Source organism: Corvus brachyrhynchos, unplaced genomic scaffold (assembly GCF_000691975.1).
Source record: "Corvus brachyrhynchos isolate BGI_N302 unplaced genomic scaffold, ASM69197v1 scaffold8, whole genome shotgun sequence".
Classification (NCBI taxonomy): domain Eukaryota; kingdom Metazoa; phylum Chordata; class Aves; order Passeriformes; family Corvidae; genus Corvus; species Corvus brachyrhynchos.
In genome coordinates, this window is record NW_008240031.1 from 2,350,998 (window position 1) to 2,376,849 (window position 25,852).

A 25,852-nucleotide genomic window follows, 5' to 3' on the forward strand; every position below is an offset into this window, starting at 1 on the left:
AGTGCCTTTGGCATTGCACACCCATCTCTTGCTGAAAGACCCTCTTCCAGAGTTTCTTTATTGTGGTTCTTTTCTAAAAGTGTTGTACCAGTCTGCCTCTTTTAGTGTTCTCCAATTTTTCCTTACTCTTCACTCCCATCTGAATTAATGTTTTGGGTAAGCATTACCCCAACTTAGCTCGTTCTGAGTACAAGTTTATAATTTTCAAGTCTGCAATAGCAACTCAAACTCTTCAGTTCTGGCAGCTTCTTTTCCTGTTTGCAGGATACTGCGGATCAGATAACACGGTTTTCTTGAAATAAATATTTTTCTTATTTTGTAGCCTTCTCCCTTTTCATGCTCCCCTCTCCTAAGTGTCTTTGACTGTGTGCAGAGTACAGGCTCATGGACTTTATTGGATTGTCCCTCTCTGATCTGCTTCATTTCAAGTGGTTGATAAATTCTGCCCACCATTAGGGTACTGCCAGAACCACTTCTTCCTTAGGTTGGGTTGGATGCCACAATGATGAGGGATGAGGTCTGACACCTGGGAGTTGATTTCCTGACAGGTTCCTCCTTGCTCATTCGTAAGAAGAGCTAAAAAATTTCACACAAAAGCTGCCTCCCCTCTGACCTTATTCCCAATGTATGCATTAAAAGTATCAAAAGCCTTACTGTCTGCAGTTCCTTATTTAGATATCAAAATTTAGAGCTGCCCAAACTCCCTTCTTCTGCGACGGTTTCCTTCTTCACAAGTAGTTGTGGGAATAACCATACAGGCTGTTTTGCCTCCTTCTTTTTTACTGCGAGCACAGTGGTTCATGTTGAAGGTCCCTCCCACATCCAGGTCCCTGTATCCTGCAGTCTCTAAGCTGAAATAATTTCTTCTCTGAGGATCTGCCACTGTCATGTCTTTGTGCTTCACCCATTCTTTGACCAAGGTATTTTTATTTCTCACATCTAACCTTCTTTACCCGAACTATCTGGAGCAGAAGAAAGGATTCTCTTTGCTCCCTCATGTGTTTTTGTCAGTCAAATAGAAGAAATAGTAGTAGGTTCACAGAAGTGAAAGAGACCTTAAAGCTCATCCAGTTCCACTCCCTGCCATGGGCAGGGACACCTTCCACTATCCCAGGGTGCTCCAAGCCCTGTCCAACCTGGCCTTGGACACTGCCAGGGATCCAGGGGCAGCCACAGCTGCTCTGGGCACCCTGTGCCAGGGCCTGCCCACCCTCACAGACAGCAATTCCTTCCCAATATCCCATCCAGCCCTGCCCTCTGGCACTGGGAAGCCATTCCCTGTGTCTTGTCCCTCCATGTCTCATCCCAAGTCCCTCTGCAGCTCTCCTGGAGCCCCTTTAGGCCCTGCCAGGGGCTCTGAGCTCTCCCTGCAACCTTTTCTAGGTGAGCACCCCCAGCTCTCCCAGCCTGTGCCCAGAGTAGAGATGCTACACCCCTTGCAGGATTTTTTGGCTTCCTCTGGACTCACTCCAGCAACTCCATGTCCTCTTTAGGATGGGGATCCCAGAGCTGGATGCAGTATTCCATGTCTTTGTGTCTGACAACATAAATTGAGTAATAGGTGCAGTGATACCTTTTATAGGAGTGAATACAACCCAGAGACTCAGTACGTGCTTCTCATCTCTTTTTTCCATGTTATCCCAATCAATATATATTTTGATGCAGATGTTGACTGTATAATTTATTAATACCTCTGAATATTTTAGTGATGTAGGAGTTTCTGGCATGTTGTGCCTTTGAGTATATAGCTCGTGTTAACCTGATTTTTGTCAGCAGTCCACACCTAGCCTCTGGAAGCAGTCAGGCCTCTCTGGTAAAGAGTTTGCACCAGGCTCGCTGTCAGCTTAGGGTTTTTCACCATTTGAACCATCCCCACTGTGCTGTTTACTACATTCTGGTTTCCTAACAATTAACCTGTGGGTTTCAGTTTGCCAGAGGTAACTAAACCAGCTTGATTTGTTTTATGATGACTTGTGCCAGAACTGTTTCACAATGAAAACATGTCATCCACAGTCCAATTAAAATCATCCCTGTGGGGATACAGCTTTAAAAGTGCCATGTAAATGAAATGGGCGTCTGACAGCTGAAAGTTGTGCTGCTGGTGACCTTGTTAGGGCGCTGCTCTGCTGATTCAGTTCTAAGCTGATGTTAATATTCAAGCAACAAGAGCAAGTGCTATGGCCTTCAGCAGGGAGGATAATTTTTAATTCATAACGCATGGTGTGTGATTTTTGGTCTCCAGGATTTTTTCCCCCCTCTTCTTACAATCTGGAGAAACTACTCCAGTTTACTTGCAGCACAGCAGAGCAGATTTCACTGGGCTGGGCAGAAAGAATATTGAGTACCTCCAGGCTGACTCTCTGTAGAAGAAAACTTCTTCATCTGTGTCCTCCTGAGAGACGTATTTAGAGAGCTTGAGCTTTTAATGAATGATTAGTCTCTTGTATGCATAGTCAGTTACTCCAATAGTAATAGAGAGGGTGCTGGGAGCCTTTTCCCTACCCTAACAGAGATGCTGAATCTGAAACACAGAGAGAACTGCTGTAACGTAAAGAGCAAAAATGACTGAAGTCGTGGCAGAGTAGGAGGGTGAGAAGGACGAGCAGATGAGAAGATTGTAGTGAGGGATGGGAAAGGATGGAAGTTTTTTAGGGGTGGTAGGGAGAGGAATGGCCAGGGGCATATCGTGGCAGTGGCAGAATCCTGGTGGTGAAGGCTGTGCTTATGGGTACTGACACTGAGGGATAGTGTCTTCCTGAGGCAGGAGAAGTCCCTGCAGCTGTTCAGTGATGCCCAAGCCTTTCCTTTCAGAAAGGATTTAAAGGAGTTTGGGACAGGATTCAGTTTGCCAGATGGCATACCTGACATCACATGTTCTCATTACAGTGGAGTGTCTGATCTGCCGTCATGGTTATTTGGTCATTCAGAGGTGGGATTTGGGGAGTGGTTCGGCCAACCTCCATGAAGATGCCTTAATTCCTTGACAGAGTGTTTCTTCAGACTGTACTGACTTTAATGATTACATCTGGAGATGTACACACCTGTCTGATGTGCAGGCATCTGAACCCATGTTTCTTACTCTGTGAGCTAAGCATCATCTCACCTTGAAAACTGGGGATATATTCAGCAAATCCATAGCAGAGCCAGGAACAGAGCCCCTGTTCCCACATTCCTGGGTCAACCTTACTCCTGAGCAAGTCTGAGTCATACTCCAGCAGGACTCAGGACTGAAGAAGCTGTGAAGATAGAATAGAACAAAAGGACGCATCGGTTTTTCGGGTCATGGTACATTCTGAAGAAACCACAGGAATAAGATAGGGGAGTATTTATGGTCTTGATCATTACTGCTCTGCATTCACCATGGGTCTGGGTTGGAATTTAACCTGTTTGCCTCAGTGTTTCAGGGTGAGGTGGTACTAAGTGAAAAATAGAACAGAGGAATTATTAACTTCCTTATGATGGATTTTTGTCATATGTTTAGTAATGGAAATATTAGGACTTTTTTATCAATAAGACTGTCTTGAATATTTTTCACTGCCACCAGTTGTCTCAACTTCATCCATCTTCCTTACTGCTCAAAAATTTGTGAATTCATGTTTTGCTTTGACTCTTGAGCTGATGAAGTAAATCTTGTTTCAGTAACTTTGGATGGCAGGTATACTGAGTGTAGCGTGATTAACTTAAAATCTCATTACATGAACACAGATCAAGGCCAATTTGCCTTATAAAGGAAAGGAACTTCCTTATTGAAGGAAATTCCTTTGGATTCTCATAGGACTGACCAACTCGATAATTTAACTGACCACAAGTGTGTGATTCCTACTCTCTCCTCTTCCACTGTTGAGACTTATAATTCATTTTTTGTTTCATTAATTTTTTTCTTAGGAGCATTGCTATGCTGCTACTAACTCCTTTTGGCTTGTTTCTGTTTTCTGCCATTTCCTAAACCAGTTGTTCCTTACGAGATCACGGTATATACCAGTGATATTTTTGGAGCTGGCACAGATGCAGATGTCTTCATTGTTCTTTATGGAAGTGATGGGATTTGCACTCAGCAAAAATCCCTGTGCCTCAACAAGAGAGAGCAAAGGATGTATTTTGAAAGGAATTCAGTGAATCAGTTCATTGTGGAGGTAAGATTGAAGCATGGGGAGCATTGGGGGGAGCATGCAATGATAAGGAACAGACTCCCTCAGTACTCTGTGGTCTTGTACTGTAAAACCATCCGATTTATCTAACCAAGAGGAAGTACTATAATGCCTGAGATGAGTCTCTCAAAGATGTGGGAGGTCACAAAATGCAGCTGGCCCTTTATCAAATGAGGAAGGTCATGTCAGCTCCTGCCCCTTCTTCCTTCTCACCTCCACTGGCTTCAGGATGTGTTTCCAGGCTTGGGAGGGGCCAGAGGTTGTTTCCAGAATGACAATGAGAGTGGAAATCTCGACCAGGATGTGTCACCACTGCTCTGCTCCTCACTGGTCTCACCCACCTCAGTGACCACTGCTCTGCTCTGGGCTGGGGTGGCCTCACCTCGAGTGCTGAGGGCACTTTTGGGTGTCACAATATAAAAAAGACATTAAGATGTTAGAGCGTGTCCAAAGGAGGCCACAAGGATGGTGAAGGGCTTTGAGGGGAAGCTGTGTGTGGAGAAGTTGAGGGCAGTTGGTCTGTTCAGCTGGAGAAGGGGGGAGCTGGAGACTGAGTTGCTGTTACAACTTCCTCGTGAGGGGAAGAGGAGGGGCAGACACTGATCTCTTCACTCCCATGAGCAGACAGGACTTGAGGAAACAGCATGGAGGGGAGGTTTAAGTTGTGTATCAGGGAAGGGCTCTTCCCCCAGAGGGTGCTGGGCACTGCCCAGGCTCCCCAGGGAATGGGCATGGCCCCGAGGCTGCCAGAGCTCCAGGAGGGTTCGGACAACACTTCCAGGGATGCACAGGGTGGGATTGTTGGGGTGTCTGTACAGGGCCACGAGCTGGGCTCCATGATCCTTGTGGGTCCCTTCCAACTCAGAATATTCTGTCATTCTGTTATTCTCTTGCAGTTTGCAATACTTAGAAGCATAATGCTCTTTCTTCTTCAGACAGAGGAACCATTCCTGTCTACTGAAACTACTTTCCTGTAGACAATGTAATTTTTGAATACCTGGGCCTAACTTTTTGAAAGACCTTACTGAGTATTTCGTGAAGCCTTTGCACAACTGTATGCAAAAAGTAAACCAGTGCACATCAAAGAGTGAGCTCATTTACATCCACAGTATTAAGCAATTCCTATTCATAGTATATTCTTATTGCTGAAAATTTGTGAGAGGCAAAAAATACAAGCAGACCTGCTCTGGCTTATCCTGTTGATGCTGCTTCATGCCCTTACCTTCCTCTTCTGGCTGCAACACCAACACAGACTTCACAGAGCATCTTACAACTTCTCTCTGTTTTGAGTTTGGTTTGTTTTTGTAATTGAAGGCAAATTTTAAACCAATTTTTTTACAAGTTAAAATACTTGCAGCCCACATTGTTATTACATGTCATGAATCATAAAATAAATCCCCTGTGTGATTCCTTTAAAACAAAGAATAAGACTTATTTTGGTGGAGTTTCCACACAATTTTTCATAATAGAGGTTGCATTAATCCACAGGTATAAATCTTACACAGAGTGTTCTGGTTAAGTCTTTATTGCGTAAGATTTATTTCAATTTTGGTGGAATCTAAAACATCAGTACTTTTCTTAGATTAAGTGAGAGAAAATGCAGTGTGTTCTACAGATTTATAACATCATATTAACCTGTCCCCAAACTTCATTCTCACTTCACCAGTTCCTCTTTCTCCAGGAGATGGGAACAAAGCAAAATACATTTTTCTTTCACCTGCTTGTGTAGAGCCATAATTTGGAGCTCAACAGACCTTAAAAACTATTTGGGAGGTTTCAGAAAACACAAACTGGGAATTGTCTGTTTGCTTTGTGGTTTTACCTGCCTCTATCATTTTGTATTTTGCAAAAGAGGCACAAAGGATTAGAGACTGCTCTTAACTGTGCTTCCAAGTGAAGATTTGCTGGAGATGCCTACAGCAGGGTAAAGCCCACTTCTTCTTTAACATGGATCTTGACTGCTCAAGCATCATTTTATTGCTAAGTATTGACTAGAAGTCTCATTGAAAGATGAGTATTTGGACAGGACAAAAGAGGAAAAATAATTTTTCCCTAATGTATACTTGTGTGCATGTGTGTGAGTTTTAGAAATGAGTTTGGATCGTTTCATTATTTTGCAGTGTAACTTATGCTGCCTAAAGTCGGAGCCAGGCTGATGGAGTCAAACCCAGTTTGTTCAGAGTGTGGGTTCCTTGGGTAGTGCAGTCTTACTGACTTATGGTGCCTTCTAAAACTACTGCTGCTTTTGCTTTGGTATGGGACCCTTCTGTCAGCTGGGGAGAGAAGGGAGTGTCTACAGTGATGCAAATTGACATGCTCCTTTTTCTCATGTTTTGCAAGAAAATAAGACTCTAAGGCCCCAAGAACAGAAGGACAGCTCAGTGTTCTACATGCAAAGGTTTGAAGCCAGACTTGGGTTTTTGAAGGCTAGCCATACAAAAGTTTGCACTGGAATAACCAAAAACTAATACTTAGGAGCAAATTTCAATTTTTCCTGTTCGAGCCTTTGAAAGGGAAGTGAATTAAAAGTAATGAACTAGTAACAAATTACTCAAATAATAAGATGAGGCATAAAAAACCCAGTAGCAACTTCATAAGATAGTCATCCTGTTGACTTTCTCAGAATGGCATTGGGATTCTGTGGCAGAACAGGAGAGATAATATAAAATGCCAGGCTGTTTGTAAAGTACTTTGACCTCAAAGTTATTATTCCAGCATTAAGAGAGTGTACACACATGTTTAAAAAGAAAAGGGATATAAAAAGAGCAATTTAAGATGCAGCTGCATTGCAATTTCATAGAATCATGGAATCAATTAGGTTGGGAAACACCTCTGAGATCATCTAGTCCAGCCTGTGACCAATCGCCGCCTTGTCACCAGACCAGAGCACCGAGTGCCATGTCCAGTTGTTCCTTGAATACCTCCAGGGACAGTGGCTATACCACCTCCCTGGGCATCCCATTTCAGTGTCTAATCATCTTTTCTGTGAAGAATTTCTTCCTAATGTACAAAGTAAACCTCCCTGGCACAGCCTGAGGCCGTTCCCTCTCACCCTGTCCCTGTTCCCTGCGAGCAGAGCCCGACCCCCCTGGCTGCCTCCTCCTGTCAGGGACTTGTGCAGAGCCACAAGGTCCCCCCTGAGCCTCCTTTGCTCCAGCCTGAGCCCCTTTCCCAGCTCCCTCAGCCGCTCCTGGGGCTCCAGCCCCTTCCCAGCTCCATTCCCTTCCCTGGACATGCTCCAGCCCCTCAATGTTCTTGAACTGACGGATCCAGAATTAGACACAGCACTCAAGGAGCTGCCTCACCGGTGCCAAGTACAGGGGAAATTTCCAAACAATTGCCTTCATTTCCACTCATGCAGAGAAGCCTGAGATGCAAGATTGCTGCTGTGCAACCAGACCTGTCCCATATGGTGTCGCTCAATTTGTGCAGAGCAAGGTTCTCTCCATTTTGGAGCAGAAGTGCAGGGAAAACTTTTAGCTAAAATGCAAATTAGGGCATAGCTCCAGAGGAGGCCACAGACATCCTCCAAGGGCTGGAGCCCCTCTGCTCTGGAGCCAGGCTGGGAGAGCTGGGGATGTTCAACTGGACAAGAGAAGGCTCCAGGGAGGCCTCAGAGCCCCTGTCAGGGCCTTAAGGGGGCTGAAAGTAAAGAGAGTGAGGGATTTTTTTATATAGGCAGATAGTGACAGAAAAAAAACAGTGGTTTTAAACTGCCAGAGGGCAGGGTTAGATGGGATATTGGGAAAGAATTCTTGACTGTGAGGGTGGTGAGGCCCTGGCACAGGTTTTCCAGAGAAGCTGTGGCTGGCCCATACCTGGAAGTATTCAAGGACAGGGCTTGGAGCAACATGGGATAGTGGAAGGTGTCCCTACCCATGGCTGGAGGGCAGAACTGGATGATCTTTATGGTCCCTTTGAATAAAAAGTATTCTAGGATTTTATTTTATGATTCCATAATTGACATCAGCACTAATATTTTCTCCCCTGGGACTTCAAACAGCTTGGCAAAATATGAAATAAGCTAAAGAAGTGGTGTCTCAAAAGTCACCAGTTGTTCTTGCCATAGTATTTCACCTTTTTTCATGTTTTTGTTTCCTGTTTGTTTGGTTTGGGTGTTGTTTGGTGGTGTTTGTTTATTTGTTTTTTTGTTTTTCTGTAGCTGGAGGACATTGGTGACATTATTGAAAAGATTCGCATAGGTCACAATGGTGGAGGGCTGAACTCGGGGTGGCATTTGGACCGGGTGACAATTCGGAGGCTGCTCCCAAACGGGAAGGTAGGCTGTGAATCCCAGCACATCCCCACGAGCAGCCGCTTCCATCTCCCAGATTGCATCTTCTGTATACAAAGTGTGATTAACAGTGAAAAACGACTCCCTGAAGAGCAATGCACACTAAATGAACTTGCTGGAGCCTGGGGATCTGGGGACAACAAATGTGTGTTATCATGTTTTGTTCTTCAAATGTTGATGATAAGGCTCTGCAATAATTGCTTTTTTAAAGCTTCGTATTTTTGTGTGTAGTTCTGTTTTGAGGGATGGCAGGGAAGGAAGTGGAAAGTGGGTGCACCATTTAAAAAAAAAAAAAGTATTGTTGCCAAACACCAACAAGAAACAATTTCATCAGTCCCTTAATTCTGGAAGAATAAATTCATAAATTCAAGGAGCCAGTACAGTTAAGACAAGTAAAATGCCTGTCAGTGCAACTCCCTGAATCACATTTAAAAAGTCAGGTTAGATGTTAGGATTTTTTGCTGTTCATGTGAACAAGATTAACACAGTACAGTCAGATCGGTGACCTTGACCTTGTCGATGTAAGAAAGTGTTCCTCAACCCTGCTTTCAGATGCTGGCTGTAGGAACAGGGATGAATCTGGCTATGGGGATGTTCCAAAGAAAATCACCTCTTCAGGGCTGGTCCCGAATTGGAGCAGTAGCTGTATTGGGGAAGACCTGGGCTCTTTCGCCCTTATTCCAAAGGAATGTCAGCTTTTATTTCCCCTCAGGTCTGCCCCCTCCTCAAGTGACTTCTAACACCAAGTTCTAAAACACCTGCTTGCTCAGTCATGGTGAACCTACTTCTCATCTTGCTTCCTCCTTCAAAATTTACAAATGTTTTATTCTCTTTGCTACACAGTCAAGTCAAAGGTCTTCTCTGAACCCTCCCCACCACAGAATCATGGAGTAGTTTAGGTTGAAAAAGAATTCCAGGATCAAGTCCAACCCTGCCCCCAGCACTGCCAAAGCCGCCACTGCCCCATGTCCCCAAGTGCCACATCCACACAGCTTCTAAATCCCTCCAGGGATGGGGACTCCTCCACTGCCCTGGGCAGCTGTGCCAGGGCTGGACAACCCTTTCTGCAAAGAAATTTTTCCCAATATCCAGTCTAAATCTTCTCTGGTGCAGCTTGAGGCCATTTCCTCTCATCCTGTCCCTTGTGCTCTGGGAGCAAAGCCTGACCCCCACCTGGCTCCAACCTCCTGTCAGGGAGTTACAAAGAGTGAGAAGGCCCCCCCCTTGTCTCCCTTCTCCATCCTCCTGAACAAGCTTCTTCACAAGCCAATATCCTCAGATTATTCCTCATGATCCCCTTTTTGTCAGTCTGACATTATCAGACTCTCAGTGTATTGCCTAACCTGGCCTTGTACAGCTTTGTTAGGTTAATGAACAGGTTTACACTATTTTCAGAGATATGTTTATTGGTCACAGGCTGGGGAACATGAAGAGGGGGATGCCCAAATATGTGGAAACCGAGGGAAAAAGATTCCTGGTCTGCCTCTTTCTACACTGGCCTTAAACTGAGCACTTTGGGAAGTGCTTGAGAGCTCCATCCTGGGTGCTCTTCAATTTGCCAAGAGAGGGTCTCAGGGCTGCACCCCCTCCTCAGTCACTGCAGCAGTTTGAAGGGCAGACGGTGAGAAACCTGAAGGTGGAGGAAGGGAGGAAACCCCTGAACAACTTGGGAATGGAGAGATTTACAATTCTGCTGATCTTTTGATTATGGCATGGGAAAAAAGAAGAAAGCAGAGCGCTGCATGATGCCGCTGATCAGCCGCAGGATATTATGACCTGCCACAGGATAGCAATATGCTGCCAGTGCTTCTAAAAGCTGTGCTACCTGATTAGACTGCTAAGATGTGTCTAGATGTATCTGTAGAGCTGCAAAAGAAAAATGAGGTCAGTAACTTTTCAGATTAAATTGAAAGCACTTAGGTAGGAAACTAGGATTGTTGCACTCTGCAAAAACTGTCTTGGCATGCCAATTATATTTGATAATTATATTTCATTTGTTACAATTTGGAGAAGGGAAAACCACTGACTTTTAGCACACTATCATACTCTGCTTCTAGTTTAGGTCCAGACTAAAGAAAAAAATCTGTTCAGGGCTGCAAGAGGATTTTACTGTGGGTGATAGAAACCAGTGCACTTTACATCACTTAAATATTAATACAGTCACTAATAGGGAAACCCCAATGAAAACTGTGGCAATGGCATGGTGATTATCAATAATGACACAATTAACTCTTGCAGAAAGTGCACGTAATGCCCCACTGTGCAGTCACTCCAGTCCCTAGATATCCTGTTACCAAATAAACAGTGTTTGCATCAGTGGCACATACAGCCAACAGGATGAATGCTCAGGAGCAGTTGAAAGCTTCAGTGAGAAATGTGACTGAAGTGGGATCTTTGTCAGGAGAAGAGAGTTCTAGCACTGAAGCATCATTCTGGAAAGCCTTCTCTTCCCAGCCTGCAGGTGTGGAGATAAGCACTGTTCATCGGCTCGGCGTACAGTGAGATAATGCAGGTTAAGTGGTCAGACAGCCAGTGCAGAAATGAGGAGGCAGGAATTGTGGCTGGTTATTAGGTGCTGTGTTCTGCTTGTATAGCACAAATAACACTTGAAAGTAAAAGATGTGAAATCACCTGAAGTGCTGCCAGTTTTCTTTGACACCATTTTGTATGCCACTCTCCAAACCTCCTCATGGAGTTAAATGTTTCTGTCTGGGGTTAAACAGCAGCACTGCAGGGAGCAGCAGAGGGGAGGAGAAATGGTGTTTCATTAACAGCAGAAGATTTGGGCTGTGTGTACTCAAAGCATGATTCTGTTGAGGACTCAAAACACTGAGTCACACAAGCCCCTCGGAGGGGTTCTGCTCCCACAGACCAACTTCCCTGTGATCTTTGTGTGGTGACACTGTGACCTGTTCATTCCAGGTTAGCTGTGATCAGAGTGCACATCTGATCTTGGATGCACAAGCTATTCCTCCCCAGTGATGGTGTCAGCTCCAGGCAGTACAGCGCTGTAGTACACAGTGACAACAATGTTCAAGATCAAGTGAGATCTATTCCCTTCCCTTACCATAAATTTTAGTAATTAATATTTTAGTATTTAAATAGTAAAAAAGGACCCTGTATGGGCTTGATAAATAATCACAGCAGAGTAATTAATGTGGAAATTATTCATAAAGGGTGTCTACAAGAGAGCTGGAGAGGGACTTTGGACAAAGGATAGAGGGACAGGACAAGTGGGAATGGCTTCACACTGACAGGGGGCAGGGTATTATATATTAGAAAGAAATTCTTGATTGTGAGGGTGGTAAGGCCCTGGCACAGATTGCCCAGAAAAACTGTGGTTGCCCCATCCCTGGAAGTGTTCCAGGCCAAATTGGATGGGGCTTGGAGCACCCTGGGGTAATGGAAGGTGTCCCTACCCATAACAGGGATCTTGGAACGAGATATCTTTAAGGTCCTGCCCAACCCAAACACCTCTTGCTTTCTGTTAAATCCACTGGTATGTTCTATATGGAAGTGATGGCACACAGAGTATTAGAAAAAGCAGGAGACCCCTGTGCTGTGTAAGAGATAAATGATGAGCTTGTCAGCAAAGAAAGGGCCATTTTTTTTTCTGTATTTATTTACTGTGAGATTAAAACTAACTTCCTTTTTTTTCCCTTCTGTTCAGACTTGTGGCCTCTGTATCTTGCATGGTGGCTCATGCCCCTCTCTTTATGGAGTCATAGCCTGGGGTGCCCAGCACTCAGAAAGCTGCCTGCATCTTACCATCTTGGAGGCCTTATGGGAGTCTGTTCTTAATGAATAGTCTGGGATTAATTTTGTTTACCAAGTGGAAAACACATGTTCTGTTGTTTTTGTCTGTTTGATGATATAAATCATATTTGTTTCCACCAAAGTGAAGTCAAAACAAAAGATCAAAAATTAAATCAGTATTTTTCTCCTCTTATTGCATGTATGGGAATTGCCTGGAACCCAGCTTGAGTCACAGAATTATAGGGTGAAATCATGAAGTATTGAGCTCAGGGAAAAAAAAAAAAAAGCTCTACTGGCTTCAAAGAAAATGCTGCCTGAATAAGGGTTGGAGAGGAATTCCAGAGGCTCAGTAAAACATAGCTGCAGCAGAAAGAGTGCAGTCCTGATTAGGAATTTACAAGCTCTAATACTGGGAAGGGCAGAGATCTACTGGACCATACAGCCACTCTCACACACCCACTGGGAATCCTGTTTTCTGCTGCATGTTCAGTGCTTCCTCTGAGAGTCCTCAGATGTCTTCTTTCTGGAGGAAATACATTTCTATGTGCTATTTTAGGTCTGCCTCTACATGCACACGCACACATACGTGAGTTGAAAATCCTTGCCTGCATGTCAGAGTATTTTCAAAGGGGAAATGCTAGCGTGTGTTCATGTTGTTTTGAAGAGGTTTCCTCTGTCATGTTTACTCCAGGGCTCAGAAACTGTCACATTTCCATGTGAAAGATGGCTTGCAAAATCTGAAGACGATGGCGAGACTATCAGAGAACTGGTGCCATCTGATATTTTTACTGAAAAGCTCCTGAAGGATGGGACACTCAAGCAGATAGAAGAAGAAGTTGAAGATGCTTTAGAAGGTAATATAATCCTAGGAGTAGGTAGGGATGATTTATCTGATTTTTTTGGAGCAAAACATTTGGATGTGTGGTTCAGTGCAATGCTGATATGACTGTTAACTCTACTTTCCCTTCCCGTTCTCTGGCCTCTCTCACACCTGGAGCACTTCTGTGCAATACCATCATTATTTTCCGGTGAAGCTTTTAAGAACCTGTCACAGACACCCTTCGACACCCATAGTTTGCATATCTCCTCTGATGCCTAACAAAATTCTTACATCTTGTTTTCCAGGCTGTGTTAACATCTTCACTCATTTGCCCAACGTCACCTGTCCTGTGCACTTAGCCCTTTCCTATCCTATGAGTCTAATTAATTGTCTTCTTTCCTTCCAGAGTTGTTTTGCCTACTACCCTTCAGGTACAAATACATAACCTTTAGAAATCTGGGTCATTGCAGCCACCGTCACCTCATTAAATTGCCTCTCAGGAGAATAAATTCTTATTCAGTTCTGAGCCCATCTTATAAAGTGGTGACGTTCAGTGTTTGGCCTTATCAGTAGCTGAAACAAGTGAAGAAGAACTGAAATTTCACCCCTAAATCATTGCTTCTCTGTATGCCCAGCTATTTGTACCTCTTTTTCCTCTAGAAAAGAATCTCCTTTTTGCACCCAGAGCTCATTATGTCCTTGAGAGAGGTCATGAACTTCCTCATCCTGAGCAGAGCAAAAAGAATTCAGCTGCCATTTTCATTCTCAACTCTTGCATCTGGCAACAAGATGAGTCAATGGAGAAAATAAGTTCTCTCTCTGTTTCTTTTCTTTCAGAGTCTGATTTGCATTTACTGTAGAACATTGTCAGGATGGAATTAATATGGATTTTTTTCCATTGCCAAGGGAAGAGGTGCCTTGCTGGGAGGAAGACTGCTGTCCTCCTTCCTCCTGTTAGGAACTACATGGTAGTTCATGGGAGATTTCTTCTCCTGCAGAGGCAAAGACAATTTTAATATCAACTACTAAGTGGTAAAACACCAGCAAGTGTGACCCAGAGAAGCAGTGAATGCCCCATTCCTGGAAACATTTGAGTTCAGGTTGGATGGGACCCTGATAAACCTGGTCCAGTGGAAGGTGTCATGGCCCATGGCAGGTGGGTTGGACTAGGTGGCCTTTAAAGGTCTCTTCCAACCCAAACAAATTGATGATTCAATGATTCTATGACTTCTAGGTGCCTTCATGACATTTTCCTTAACTTGTTAATTTCTGTTGCTTTACCTTAGATCAGTTACCATTTGTTAATTAACGTGGGTGACTCACTTTTCCTTCTGAAGGCAAAGCCTGAAAACAAGTTTTATAATCTATGGAATATAATTTTTGGATAACTCAAGGTTTCTTCTGGTGTGAAGCTAGGGCTGAGTTTGGGGTCTTCTGGTTTAGATATAAAATATCTGGGACAAGAATTAAATATTGTGCATGTCTGTGAGTCCTCATACATCTTAGGCAGTAAACAGTGTAAATGATAGTGATGGAATATCAGCTTGTGGTATTCTGAGGATCATGATATAATAGGCTGCATTTTAGTCCTAGAGGTCTCTGGAACTATCAAGCAAAGGCGAAAGAGGGGTGCATTGACTAATTAGACAATATACATTGCTTCCTTCATTACTAGAGTAGAAGTTGCCTCTCAAATACGGAGCTCTAACTCTGTAGGACGTATGTGAAGAGGCAAACCAGAAAATCCAGCACTGCACAGAGTCGTGGTGGATGTGCTCAGATGATGACTCTGATCCATTTCTCAGAGAAATCAATGGAAACCTTTCATGGATGATGAAGCAGAATAGGGTCGGTTTTACTGTGAAAGAAGAAAAAGACTATATAGCAATTTTCTTCAACGTTGTTAGCGCACGCAGAATCCTAACTAAGACTTTGTGCCTCTTGCTCATTTGCATTGCCCTGGGATTTGCAGGGAGGCATTCTCCATGGCTCATGTGCCACCAGGGTAATCAGAGACTTGGACAGACCCTCATTGTTTTCCTGGAGAGGATGCTTTCAGTAACTGTTTGTTTTCCCCATATAACTGGGGGAAGAGTAGCAAAATAAAAATAAGAGTATTTAACAGGTTTGGTAAAGCACATTACTAAAGGCTTGATGAGGTTTTATTGTCTCATCATTGAGCAAGCTAAAGAGAAAGGGTACTTAAACAGCATAGCTCCAGCCCTTCCTTAATTAAATACTCTCTCAGCAAAAGGACCCAGAAACCTGTTCTCTGTCTGTTTGGGGAATTTATAGTGATACGTGCCATTAACTCCTGTAGTAATTGCACTTCTGAATTCCCAGTCTTTGTTTATGGAAGATGGAGTATTGAGGATTCACAGCACTGAATGACTTGCTCTCAGACCTGTGTCCCTCGAGCCTCCCTACGAAAAGGTGCTGAGTTCCCTCACCTCTGTCGACTTCCCATCCAGTAATGACCATGATGATTCTGTGCATTTTTAAACGTGAACTGTGTGATCAAAGCAACACACAGGCATTGATTAGATGGAGAAAAGGGAAGTCAGCAAGTGTCAGCCCCGGGATGCTCCAGTCTTTGAATCAGAAACCTGAAAGAAAAACCTCTACAAAGCAACAAGCAGAAAATCTGGGGATCAATTTCTTAGGTAAATTCAGTACCTAACATGGATATTAATATTCCATCTGACCAGAAATCATCTCTGTTTCTTTCTGCAGTTCACACCTACAAGATCAGTGTGTTCACTGGGGATATCTATGGTGCTGGAACAGATGCTAATGTCTTTCTAAATATCTATGGAGACCTGGGGGACATGGGAGAGAGAAAACTCAGTAAATCCGAAACAAACTTCAACAAGTTTGAAAGAGGACAGGTACAAATGCAAAGGGTTAACAACACTTTCCATTTCTCAGTCTTTAACCTATCAAGTCAATGGCTGTCTTTATAGGCTGAGTTTTCCTATGAGGGATGAATTGATTGATTCCATTTACCACGTTCATTACCTCTTAAAATGCTTTGTATGGATTGTCAGCTGGGTATTACAACTGACAGGCACTGCAGCAAACAGGCAGATGTTCCTATGAACTCACTGATGGACAAATTATGAGCTTGGTCCATGTAAACTGGCTGGAGCTGTGAGCTGCACATTCCCACAGTGCCTGTGCAACTGGTTTGCATGTACACAGTATATGTTGGAATTCACCACAAAACTTGATAAATTGATGGGACTTAAACTGTGGCTGCGTTTGAGAAAATAACACCAAAAGTGATGCTCTGTGGTCATCCCGTGAGTCGCTTGGATATAATGGTGGCAAGGATTGTCTTATCTGGATTGCTCATACAAATCCAACTGGATTAGAAAGGGGAGTATACTGAAACTAAAAAAATCTCCCAGGATTTCAATATTCTAACTGGTTGTAAAAGTGGTGTTTTTTGCAGCTCCCCTCCTAGTAAAAACAGGCTTTAAAAACACTTCCCTGAAGAACAGTTTTAGCTAACAGATATGCCTCTATGGGCTTCTGCAAAGCTTTTAGCTAAACACCATCCAGCAATATGGAATTTAAACATGTGTGTTCTGTAGTCTCCCTTTTTTGCTTTTTTCCAGTAGATGATCCGTTGAGAGTTTGTTAACAAAACCAACTGCTCTTGAACACCCTGCAGGAGGACACATTCACTATACAGGCCGTGGACCTTGGCATCTTATACAAGATCAAGATTCGTCACGACAATAGCATGTTCAGTCCTGACTGGTTTCTGGAAAAAGTGGAGATCCTGGATGAAACCACAGAGGAGTCGTTCGTTTTCCTGTGCGAGCGCTGGCTCTCTAGAAAGAAAGAGGACAAAAAGATAGAGCGTACACTTTATGAACAGGTACAGTTATGGCTCAAAGCAGATTCCACTGTTACTCATAAAAATAAAATTGTTGGATATCTGGTTGAAGTCCAAGGCAGCTCATTAGGGACTGTGAGGGCTTTTGGCTTATCCAGAATGAATTTCTGATTTTCAGACAAGACCTGAAAGTAAGGCCACTCTCAGCCCATTATCATTATCTCTGTAATTTGCAATTTCAACAGAAAAATCAAGGAGTGTAAGTGGAACTCTTCAGATGAGAGTTCACTACCTTGCTGATCCACAGCAGAGTACATTTCCCTGCTGCTGTCCTTGCTACGCCCACAAAGCACGTTAGTAATGGGTCCCACTATTCAAAGTCCTCCAACCAGAATATTGGGTCCTTTGACTTCATCCTCACTTGGACTGGATGGTTTCTTCTTTTCAAATCCCTATTCCACCACTGCCAGACATAAAAAGCCAGGTCTCTTTGCTACCACTCAAAGCACTCAAATGTTTTTTAGTGAAATGTCCTTTCTACTTGCACACTCTCTATTGCTTATTGGCCTAGCGTAGCTAATTGGAATTCGAGGTACATGCTCCAATTAAAATTAGCAAACAAGATTAATAGACTTCTGTTACTTCTATACAATGAGACATAATAAAGCAGCTGATTATAAGTTCATTTTATTTAAGGAGTCCACTTTGCAGAATACAGAGACTCTTTAATTGACAGTTACCACTAAAATGATCATCAATGGAATTGGCCCAGACTCATCCTGAATGCAGCGGAGTGGATGTAAGAGGAGTTACACCGTGGATAAGTGTTGCCATATGCTGCCTCATAAAACTGCAGCAGACAACGCTGTGAATGCTTGTGGACACGCTTACCCTGTTGCTTATATCAATTCATAACAAGGAAAAACTAATCACTCCTATTTTCTTTTAATGATTTGACTGTGTGGTGAGAGCCTCACATTTATTGGACAATGACACCAAATGCATTGTCAGTAACTCTTCAAACACAATTGGTGTTTCGTATCACTCAGAGCTGCAGTACTCTGCCTCTTATGATATTTGACCTGTACCTAATGAGCAGCCCCAGCAGAAGGACCTGGGGGTGCCGTGGGGGAGAGCTGGACCTGCCCTGCCCCTGAACCCCCCGTGCCCTGGGCTGATCCCCAGCGTGGGCAGCAGGGGAGGGGGATTCTGCCCCTCTGCCCCGCTCAGGTGAGACCCCACCTGCAGAGCTGCCCCAGCCCTGGGGAACAACAGCACAAGGACCTGGAGCTGCTGCAGCCAACCCAGAGGAGGCACCAGGATGATCAGAGGGATGGAGGAGCTCTGTGGGGAAAGATTGGGAGAATTGGGATTGTTCAGCCTGCAAAAGAGGCAGCTTTGGGATGACCTAATTGCGGCTTTCCAGTACCTGAAGGGAGCTGACAAGAAAAATGGAGGGAGACAATTTACAAGGGCTTTGAGTGACAGGACAAGAGGGGAATGGGTTCAGTTTGAAAGAGAGTAGGTTTAGATTTGATATTAGGAAAAAATTCTTCCCTGTGAACATGGTGAAATACTGAAACAGATTGCTCAGAGCAGCTGTGGCTGCCCCATCTCTGGAAGTGTCCAAGGCCAGATTGAACAGGGCTTGGAGTAACCTGTAGTAGTGGAAGGTGTCCCTGCCCATGGGGGGTTGGAACAAGGTGACTTTTAAGGTCCCTTCTATGATTCTATGAGCTCTGGCACAGCTCCATTGATCTGAATTTCCTCCTGCTCAGACAGGTAGCACAGAAAAGGTCACAAATCACAAGACTCTCAGGTCTATTATATTTTCTGTTATTATAACACACATCCAAAATGACCTGTCAGGGTTACCAAAGAAGTAAGTGAATGACCACCAGTACAATACCAGTCACATTTATTTGAGCTACACTGACCAAGAAGGTGCCTGGGGGACTACGGGGATTTGTTCTCATGTTGTTCTTGGAGGCACATGGGAACAGCTGACAGCACTTGAGCACTCAGCCTCATTACCCTCCCAAACATGCCTCCCAACTAGAGCTACGATGGCGAGCGGAACAGCCTGGATGGCTCCTCTCTCAGCGTGTCCAGCCAGGACAGCAATGCCAACCCGAAGGAGCCCAGAAAATCCAGCTTGGTCAAGGCGGCAGAGGAAGGCTCACGTGAGTGATCGTGCCTGAGTGTTTGGTTGTATGCATCCGTGTGCTCTGGCTTTCAGTGCTTAAGAGGCTGCTTTCATGCTGCTGAAGAGCAAGGAGAGGCAGAGCAGCAAATTATTTCTCCTTTTCTTGTGCTGTGACTGCTTTAGAAAAGGCTGGATCAGGGCTTGTGTTTCTGTGTTTGTTGCTTTTCCTGCAGGTCTCTGCCCTCAACAGTGGCATAAGTCGTGAAATTCACAGTAAATTCAGTGTTTCCAAACTGTTTCTTTGACTTAATCAAGATGGTATTTCAAGGTGAAATATTATTTCATTTGAATTTAAATGTGATTTATTTTAGAACCCTTCAGGTTTTTTCTTTACCACACATAGCAGGCATCACAACGGCTGTCATTTTGGTCTAGTGGAAGGTGTCCCTGCCCATGGCAGGGGGATAAGAATGAGATAAACTTTAAGGTCCCTTCCAACCCATGCTTTTCTATGATTCTATGATTTTACTATTTATATACTCTTTTTATGACTACCTCTCTGTTCCAGGACAATGACTTATCAGCTAAACTGAACCTATGGTTCTTTGATATCCTACAGGGGGCCTTTTAGCTTTAGATTAAGATTTTAGATGTATGATTACAATACTGTGTTGTATTGGCTAACTGGGCAGCAGCTGCATCACAGTTACTGTCTATGTGCTCTTAATCCACAGCAAGTGCAAAATGATTCAACCTATCTTAAACTTCCATGGTAAACAAAGTGAAAATGATGTAATTTTCCTAAGAGTTTAAGATAGCTCTCCAGGGGGACTCACACAGAGTCCAAGGGTGCTCACACAGATGGTTTGCTGCTCCTCTGGTGCCCAGTAGCTTGTGGTGGTTTGATACCTGGGTTGCACATCCCACACCTTTCATTTGGGAAGCAGATGTAATGCTGCAGATCACTAAACCCGGCCTGCAACCCATGTGTCTTGCGGCTGCCCTTCTTTTATAATCCCACATTGTGCACAAATAAAAAATAAGTGATTTCCATGTTCCTTCTGATATTACTTCTGTGCTGTGACAATGGATAACATCTGCCATGTTGGCATTCCATGTAGTTTCACAAATAATGGGTAAAATACCATCATTTCCCATGAGGACCCCTCTCCAGCAGAGCTAGGACAGTTCCCATCATCCCCATTGTGCCAGGGTGGTCTTTTTTTCTCTGAGTCCTGGAGCTTGTCGTCACCACTATCTCTGTTCAGTGACATGGCCTCATTAAGGAAACTGCTTCCTGAAGGAATGCCAGATAAGATGGACTGGGTGAGCCAGGCAGCCACCTTCTGAGCTGGATAAAAAGCCAGCTCAGCTGGTTCGATAAGGAAGTGGTATTGGGAGTTGTCTGGGAAAGGGAGTGACTTTTGTCACTCAGCCCAGTCCTGACTCTGCCGTGACCAAATTGGCAAATGCCTTTGAGGGGCAGGAGATGGAGGAGGTGAGGATGGAGCTCCGGGAAAAGTCCGCTTGGCTAGGATGCTGCATAGGTCTGAACTGGGAACCTTCCCCCATGCTGGAAAGCAGCCCTGGAGATGGCATGGATGGATCCCTGAGGAAACCCATCCTGCTGTGAGGGGAACACGTGGCCTTGAGCAGCCTGAACCCTGTGCTGGCACTCAAGGACAAAGGAAGATGGGCTGGAGGACCTGTGGTGTCCTTCTGTGGCCGCTTACCCCAGGATTTGCATCCTCCCGTGTGTGAAAAAAGGGAAGTATGAATCCCAGATAAAGAGGGAGGCAACAGGGAGGGAAGATAAATGAATTTAATGATCCCTTTTCCAGTTGTCAGAGGAAAGAACTGCAAAGAATATTTCCTGCTCTCTGATAGTAAGCTATTCTATATGTCTGTATCCATTACGTAAAGTGGGAAATTACAGTTAGGCATAGTTCCTCTTTCTTTTTCATAGGTGTTTCAAGTACCTTGGCTTAAAGATCAGCTAGAAATGCTGGTAGTTCTCTGAACTTAGTCTGTCACAGGAGAACAGGACAAAACCTGTATAAAAGCAAATGTTGTCCCTATTCAAAATATACTTTATTTAAAGGTCTGGAGATGTCCTAAACATGACCTCTCAATATATACTTATAAAATCTGCCTTGACTACAGCTAAACCCTTTTTCCTGCTAAATGCATTGTGTATCATTGTGCTGATGCACCCACTGGAATGTAAATTACACCATAAATGGGAGAATAAATCTTGCCTAATCATCAGCTCATTTTGTGTTGGTACACAAAATCCTCAAATTGGGGCTGAATGAATCTTTTTGGGTTCTGCTCTATCCAGAGGTAAGGACAGATTTGATCAGTATGAATTCATGCTTTCCCTGATATTGCACAAGTATTCTGTGTCTGATGTGAATTTCTAGTACAACCCCCACCTCAAAAATGTTGTTAGTCATCATAAAGCAAAATTAGATGTCAGTCTTGGGTAATTTGAAAACCAGCCAAGGGTTCTTTTTGTCAATTTATAAACCTTTTTTTTTTTTAAATCAGAAAAGTGATGATGAAGCCAGGCTGTTTTGAGTCTGTGACGAAGCAAGTTTCAGAGCTCTGAGTCTTGTCAGAACTGTTTGAACAGCCCTGCACAAATGTTCTGAGAAATCAAACGAGTATTCAGCGACTAATTCTGCACCGCCTGCTCAGCTTACCCAAATGAGCTTTTGGAAAGCCCTTGAAAAGCAGTCTGGCACTTCCTCCCTTTTAACAGCTGAACTGAAATTTCTGAAAACCACAGAAAAACCACCTCCTCTTTTACCAAGCCTTGCCCTGAAGGTTTCTCCCCCAACCAAAATTATTATGCAACGCATAGAATTATTGAGTGACTTACCTTTAATACACGGATTGTTCTCCTCTGTCTGGGTTTGTACAGGGATGCTGAAACCCTGAGCTGCTCCATAGATCACAGCAAACCTTGAATGAGGCACAAAGGAGAGCATTTGTGGTTGTTCTGGGACATTCAGATGGTGATGGCTTACCTTGGAGTCAGCACAGATTTATTTGTCTTTATTGAACGGGGAGTGTAAGATCACTTTGGCCTAATAGCCTGTTTAAGATTTAGGTGCTCAGACTCATCTTCAGGAAGGTCTCTTGGTGTCAATAAGGATTCAAGCCTTTTGCTGTTCTGTCATCCGTTAGGGAGAAATCTGGACTTATAACCTCCTTGCAGCCAGTAGGGTTGTCTGGGGAAATTAACCCTCGCAGAATTCAGTCCCAAGCGCGCCGTGGGAAAGTAGTCTCCAAAGCACACTTGTAGCCCAACAAAGCATGATGTTATCGCTCCTCCAAATGAATTCAATGGGATGTGAACCTATTTGGCATGCACAGCTGCTCCCTCTGATGGGACGAGTCCCTGGTTTTATCAAGTCTTGTACAAGTGCTTATGTGTGTGGGTTTTCTGATGAATAAACCTCTCTTTGTCGCAGTGATCCCGTACCACATCACTGTCACGACAGGCACGGAGTACGACTCCAGCACCGACAGCCGCGTGTTCATCATCATCATGGGCCCGCAGAAAGTGCAGACCGAGAGGCTGTGGCTGGATCTCCCAGAAGGAAAGGATGAATTTGCAGATGGCTCTGTGGAGAAATTCTCGGTTTGGGGCCTAGATGTTGGGGAGATCAAAAAAGTGGAGGTATGTTGTGAATGCAGCGCGAGTGCTGGAGGCGTATGAAATGTGTGGCCAAAGAAAGCACGTGGTTCTGATATTCTTAGCAGAGAAGGAAAGGCTCTTGGGTCTAAAAGGAATGTAAACAGGACTGTGCTGATGAGATTTCGCATGTGTCTCAACCTGTCAATAAGTATGCTTTACTTCGCATAAAACCAGGATCCTTGTGAGGTGGAAGATAATTATGAATTGTAAAGAAGTTGTAACATGTCCCAGTTTTGTCCCATCTCTGGCACTGCTTTTTCTTACTCAATGCCTTCTATTGCCAGATGCAGTGAAGCTTCCCAGGATGCAGTTCTCCATTGGTCTTTTTCCTAGTTGATTTTTTTCACTACTTACAATTGGGTTTCATAAATTGTGAGGAACACATCTTGTATAATTTCCTAGCTAACCATGAAAATTGTTTTCACAGCTTGGAGGACACAGGCTTAGAGAAGAAAATTAATCATAATTTGTAAGTAATGTGCACAAATAGATTTCGATACAGGAACCATTTTTTCTGTTATGGCTCAGGGAGACACAATTTGCATAGACTTTCCATCACTGGGCTTAAACTTCACATGAATATTCCAGAGTGTTTGTGTACATCATTCTTTTTTCATATGGCAGTTCCAACTCTTGAAAGCTTGCTCCATCCCCTCAACTACTGAAACCCACAGCACCTGAGGAAAAGAGGAGCCTATTTAATCTTATTTTTACACCTATCCCTCTGTGGAAGTAAACCTGCCTGTTGATGTGTGTGCTTGTATAATTGGAAAGAGACAAGAAAGAGAGAGAAATCATAACTAATAAGAAAATCTTTGCATCTGTATGTTCTGTTGTTGCAGCTGAGAGACTGAGTCACTTGCGCTACCTTTCACTCAAGCAATGAAGTCTGACATCTTGAGAAATCTCTGTTATCAGATTTGAGTTTATTATCATGACATTTTCTTAATGCACTCCAAGTGCCTGGTTTCTATGTGTATGTGGCGCTTTCTGTCTAGCCCATCTCGAGGTCAAACATTGATAGTGAAGCAAGTGTACCAATCCTTCTCTTCCAGCCAGTGCACATGTGGAAACAGCCATGGAGTGGGACAGAGAGGAAGGAAAATGACAGTATCACTCCTCAGTGTCAGAGACAGGAAGAGAAGCCTGAAGAAAGAAATAGAAAGGGGTGCTGGAAAAGAGACAGTGAAAAGGGTAGGGAATGGGTAGAAAACAGAAGAAAGTAGGAGAAGACACTTTGAAATAGGCAGAGGGAAGGCAAAAATTAATTTGAAAAGGAATACAAGTGGGAAAGAAGATAAAAGGTTGCAAATCAAATGTAGAGAGATAGAAAAAGAAATAACGTATATCTTTCAAGCTGGTGATGTTCTTCTGCGCTCTTTCACCCCTGTACTCAGTGATCTCACCAATCTGCTGTCTCACCCCTGGCTCAATTTTCCCTTCTGGTTTGTAACTCCCCAGCTTGCAGCTGAAGGAGCCACCTGCTCCTGGCCTTCTGCCTTCCTTCATGCAGTGCTCTCAGCTTGGAAGGACCCTTCTTTTGGACCTGTGTCCCAGCAATGACACCGATGTGCTAGTCTGCCGTGGTTGCCATGGCATCAGTCCGCATTTTCCTTCTAGAAAATTGCAGTGCTCAGGGACATTGCAGAAAATTGCTAGTTATCTACTTGGGAAAAGTGAGGAACAGTTCGTTCTTGGATTTGGCATTTGTCTGTTTGTGTAGAAGGTGAAAAGTTCTGAATATGAGTTACCATGTGAAAATAGCATAGTATGAGGATTAAGTTTCCAGGAGCCCCCTGTATAACCCAGGCAGCAGACTGTACCATTTATCAGGACTGTGAGATTTGCAGTGTGATGCTACTTTTAGTTTGATATTATGCTCCTGCTACACATACACTCCACTGAAAGCAGAAACAGTGGAACACAAAGTAATTTGAAAGGGGCCCGTTTATTCCTGTCTTGTAAGCCTACAGATACAATATTACTACTGGTGTACTTTAATAGACACGCTGACATGAAAATAAGTAAGACAAGTTATTTGGTGTAGACACTTTACACTGTGTTTTCAAAATAAGTTTTAATATTTCTTCTCCTAATGAATGAAAATATCTCTGTTCTTAGACTGTTGTTGCTGCAGAGAGACACAGGTGTGTCTAGGAGAGGCTGCATTGGTTTGTTTTTATAAACCTCTTCTGGTTCAGAGCCTTTCTCCATCATGAACACAGAGAAAAATCAAGGACACACGAATGTTGCAGGTGCAAGTCCACTCCCTCAGTGACTAGGGACCTGACCCTCAGGTCTCCCTAGTATTCTCTGAACCTTCTTTCCACAAAAATTCTTTCAGATTTTCCCCCTGCCACTGTGTTCAGTTTCTATGTGATCGTGAGCTGCTCAGTATAAATTGTGCATCACAGTCTCAGGGATGTGCAGTCCCTCAAGGACAGTAGGAACAAGTTACAAAAGTTTTCAAACAGCCCAAGCAAGGATCTACCTGCCTTTGAAATTCTGTCATTCTAATTTAGCTCAAACATCTCAGCCCAAACCTCTTACTGTGATATTGGTGTGCACTTCCAGGCTATACTGCTGGTGTGGCCATGGCTTGGCATTATTCAGTGTATTGTCATGGTCTGTCTAAAGACTTGCCTGGAATTGAAAGTCAAATCCTGATGCTCTGCTCCTAAAGTCCAGCCATAGGCAAGACTTGGCTGACACTGATTGAATTTGTCCCAGAATTTACATTGTTCTTGAGGTCCTTGGAAATCTGCTCATGCACAGGTTCTCCAAGGCAGCTGGATGCACATGTTGTTCCCTTCTGGCTGTCGCTGATATCAAAGAAGTTGAAGTTTGCTGTGAAAATGTGGCATCCTAGCAATGTCTTGGAATGATACTTTGCCCAGGGAAGCTGTGGATATCCCATCCCTGGAAGTGCCCAAGGCCAGGTTGGATGGGGCTTGGAGCAACCTGGGATAGTGAAAGGTGTCCCTGCCCATGGCAGTGGGGTTAGAATGAGATGGGCTTTGAAGTCCTTTGCAGACCAGACTGTTCTATGATTCTATGATGTGGGCAGGTGGGGGTGTGCTATGAACCCAAAAGACCAGCAAACTTTATTAGGCTCAGCAGGATTTTCCCTCCAGCTGC

At 43.8% G+C, this 25,852-nt stretch overlaps 1 protein-coding gene across 1 annotated transcript in view; it reads left to right on the forward strand.

The window, feature by feature from the left end:
• The window catches only part of LOXHD1 (lipoxygenase homology domains 1), a 131,811-nt gene that overhangs the window by 64,893 nt on the left and 41,066 nt on the right, over positions 1–25,852 (forward strand). Inside the window, 7 exon segments of the mRNA XM_008640947.2 lie at positions 3,952–4,133; positions 8,311–8,427; positions 12,890–13,052; positions 15,752–15,906; positions 16,695–16,904; positions 18,922–19,045; positions 22,488–22,696. Of these exon segments, the coding sequence (XP_008639169.1) occupies positions 3,952–4,133; positions 8,311–8,427; positions 12,890–13,052; positions 15,752–15,906; positions 16,695–16,904; positions 18,922–19,045; positions 22,488–22,696 (1,160 nt within the window).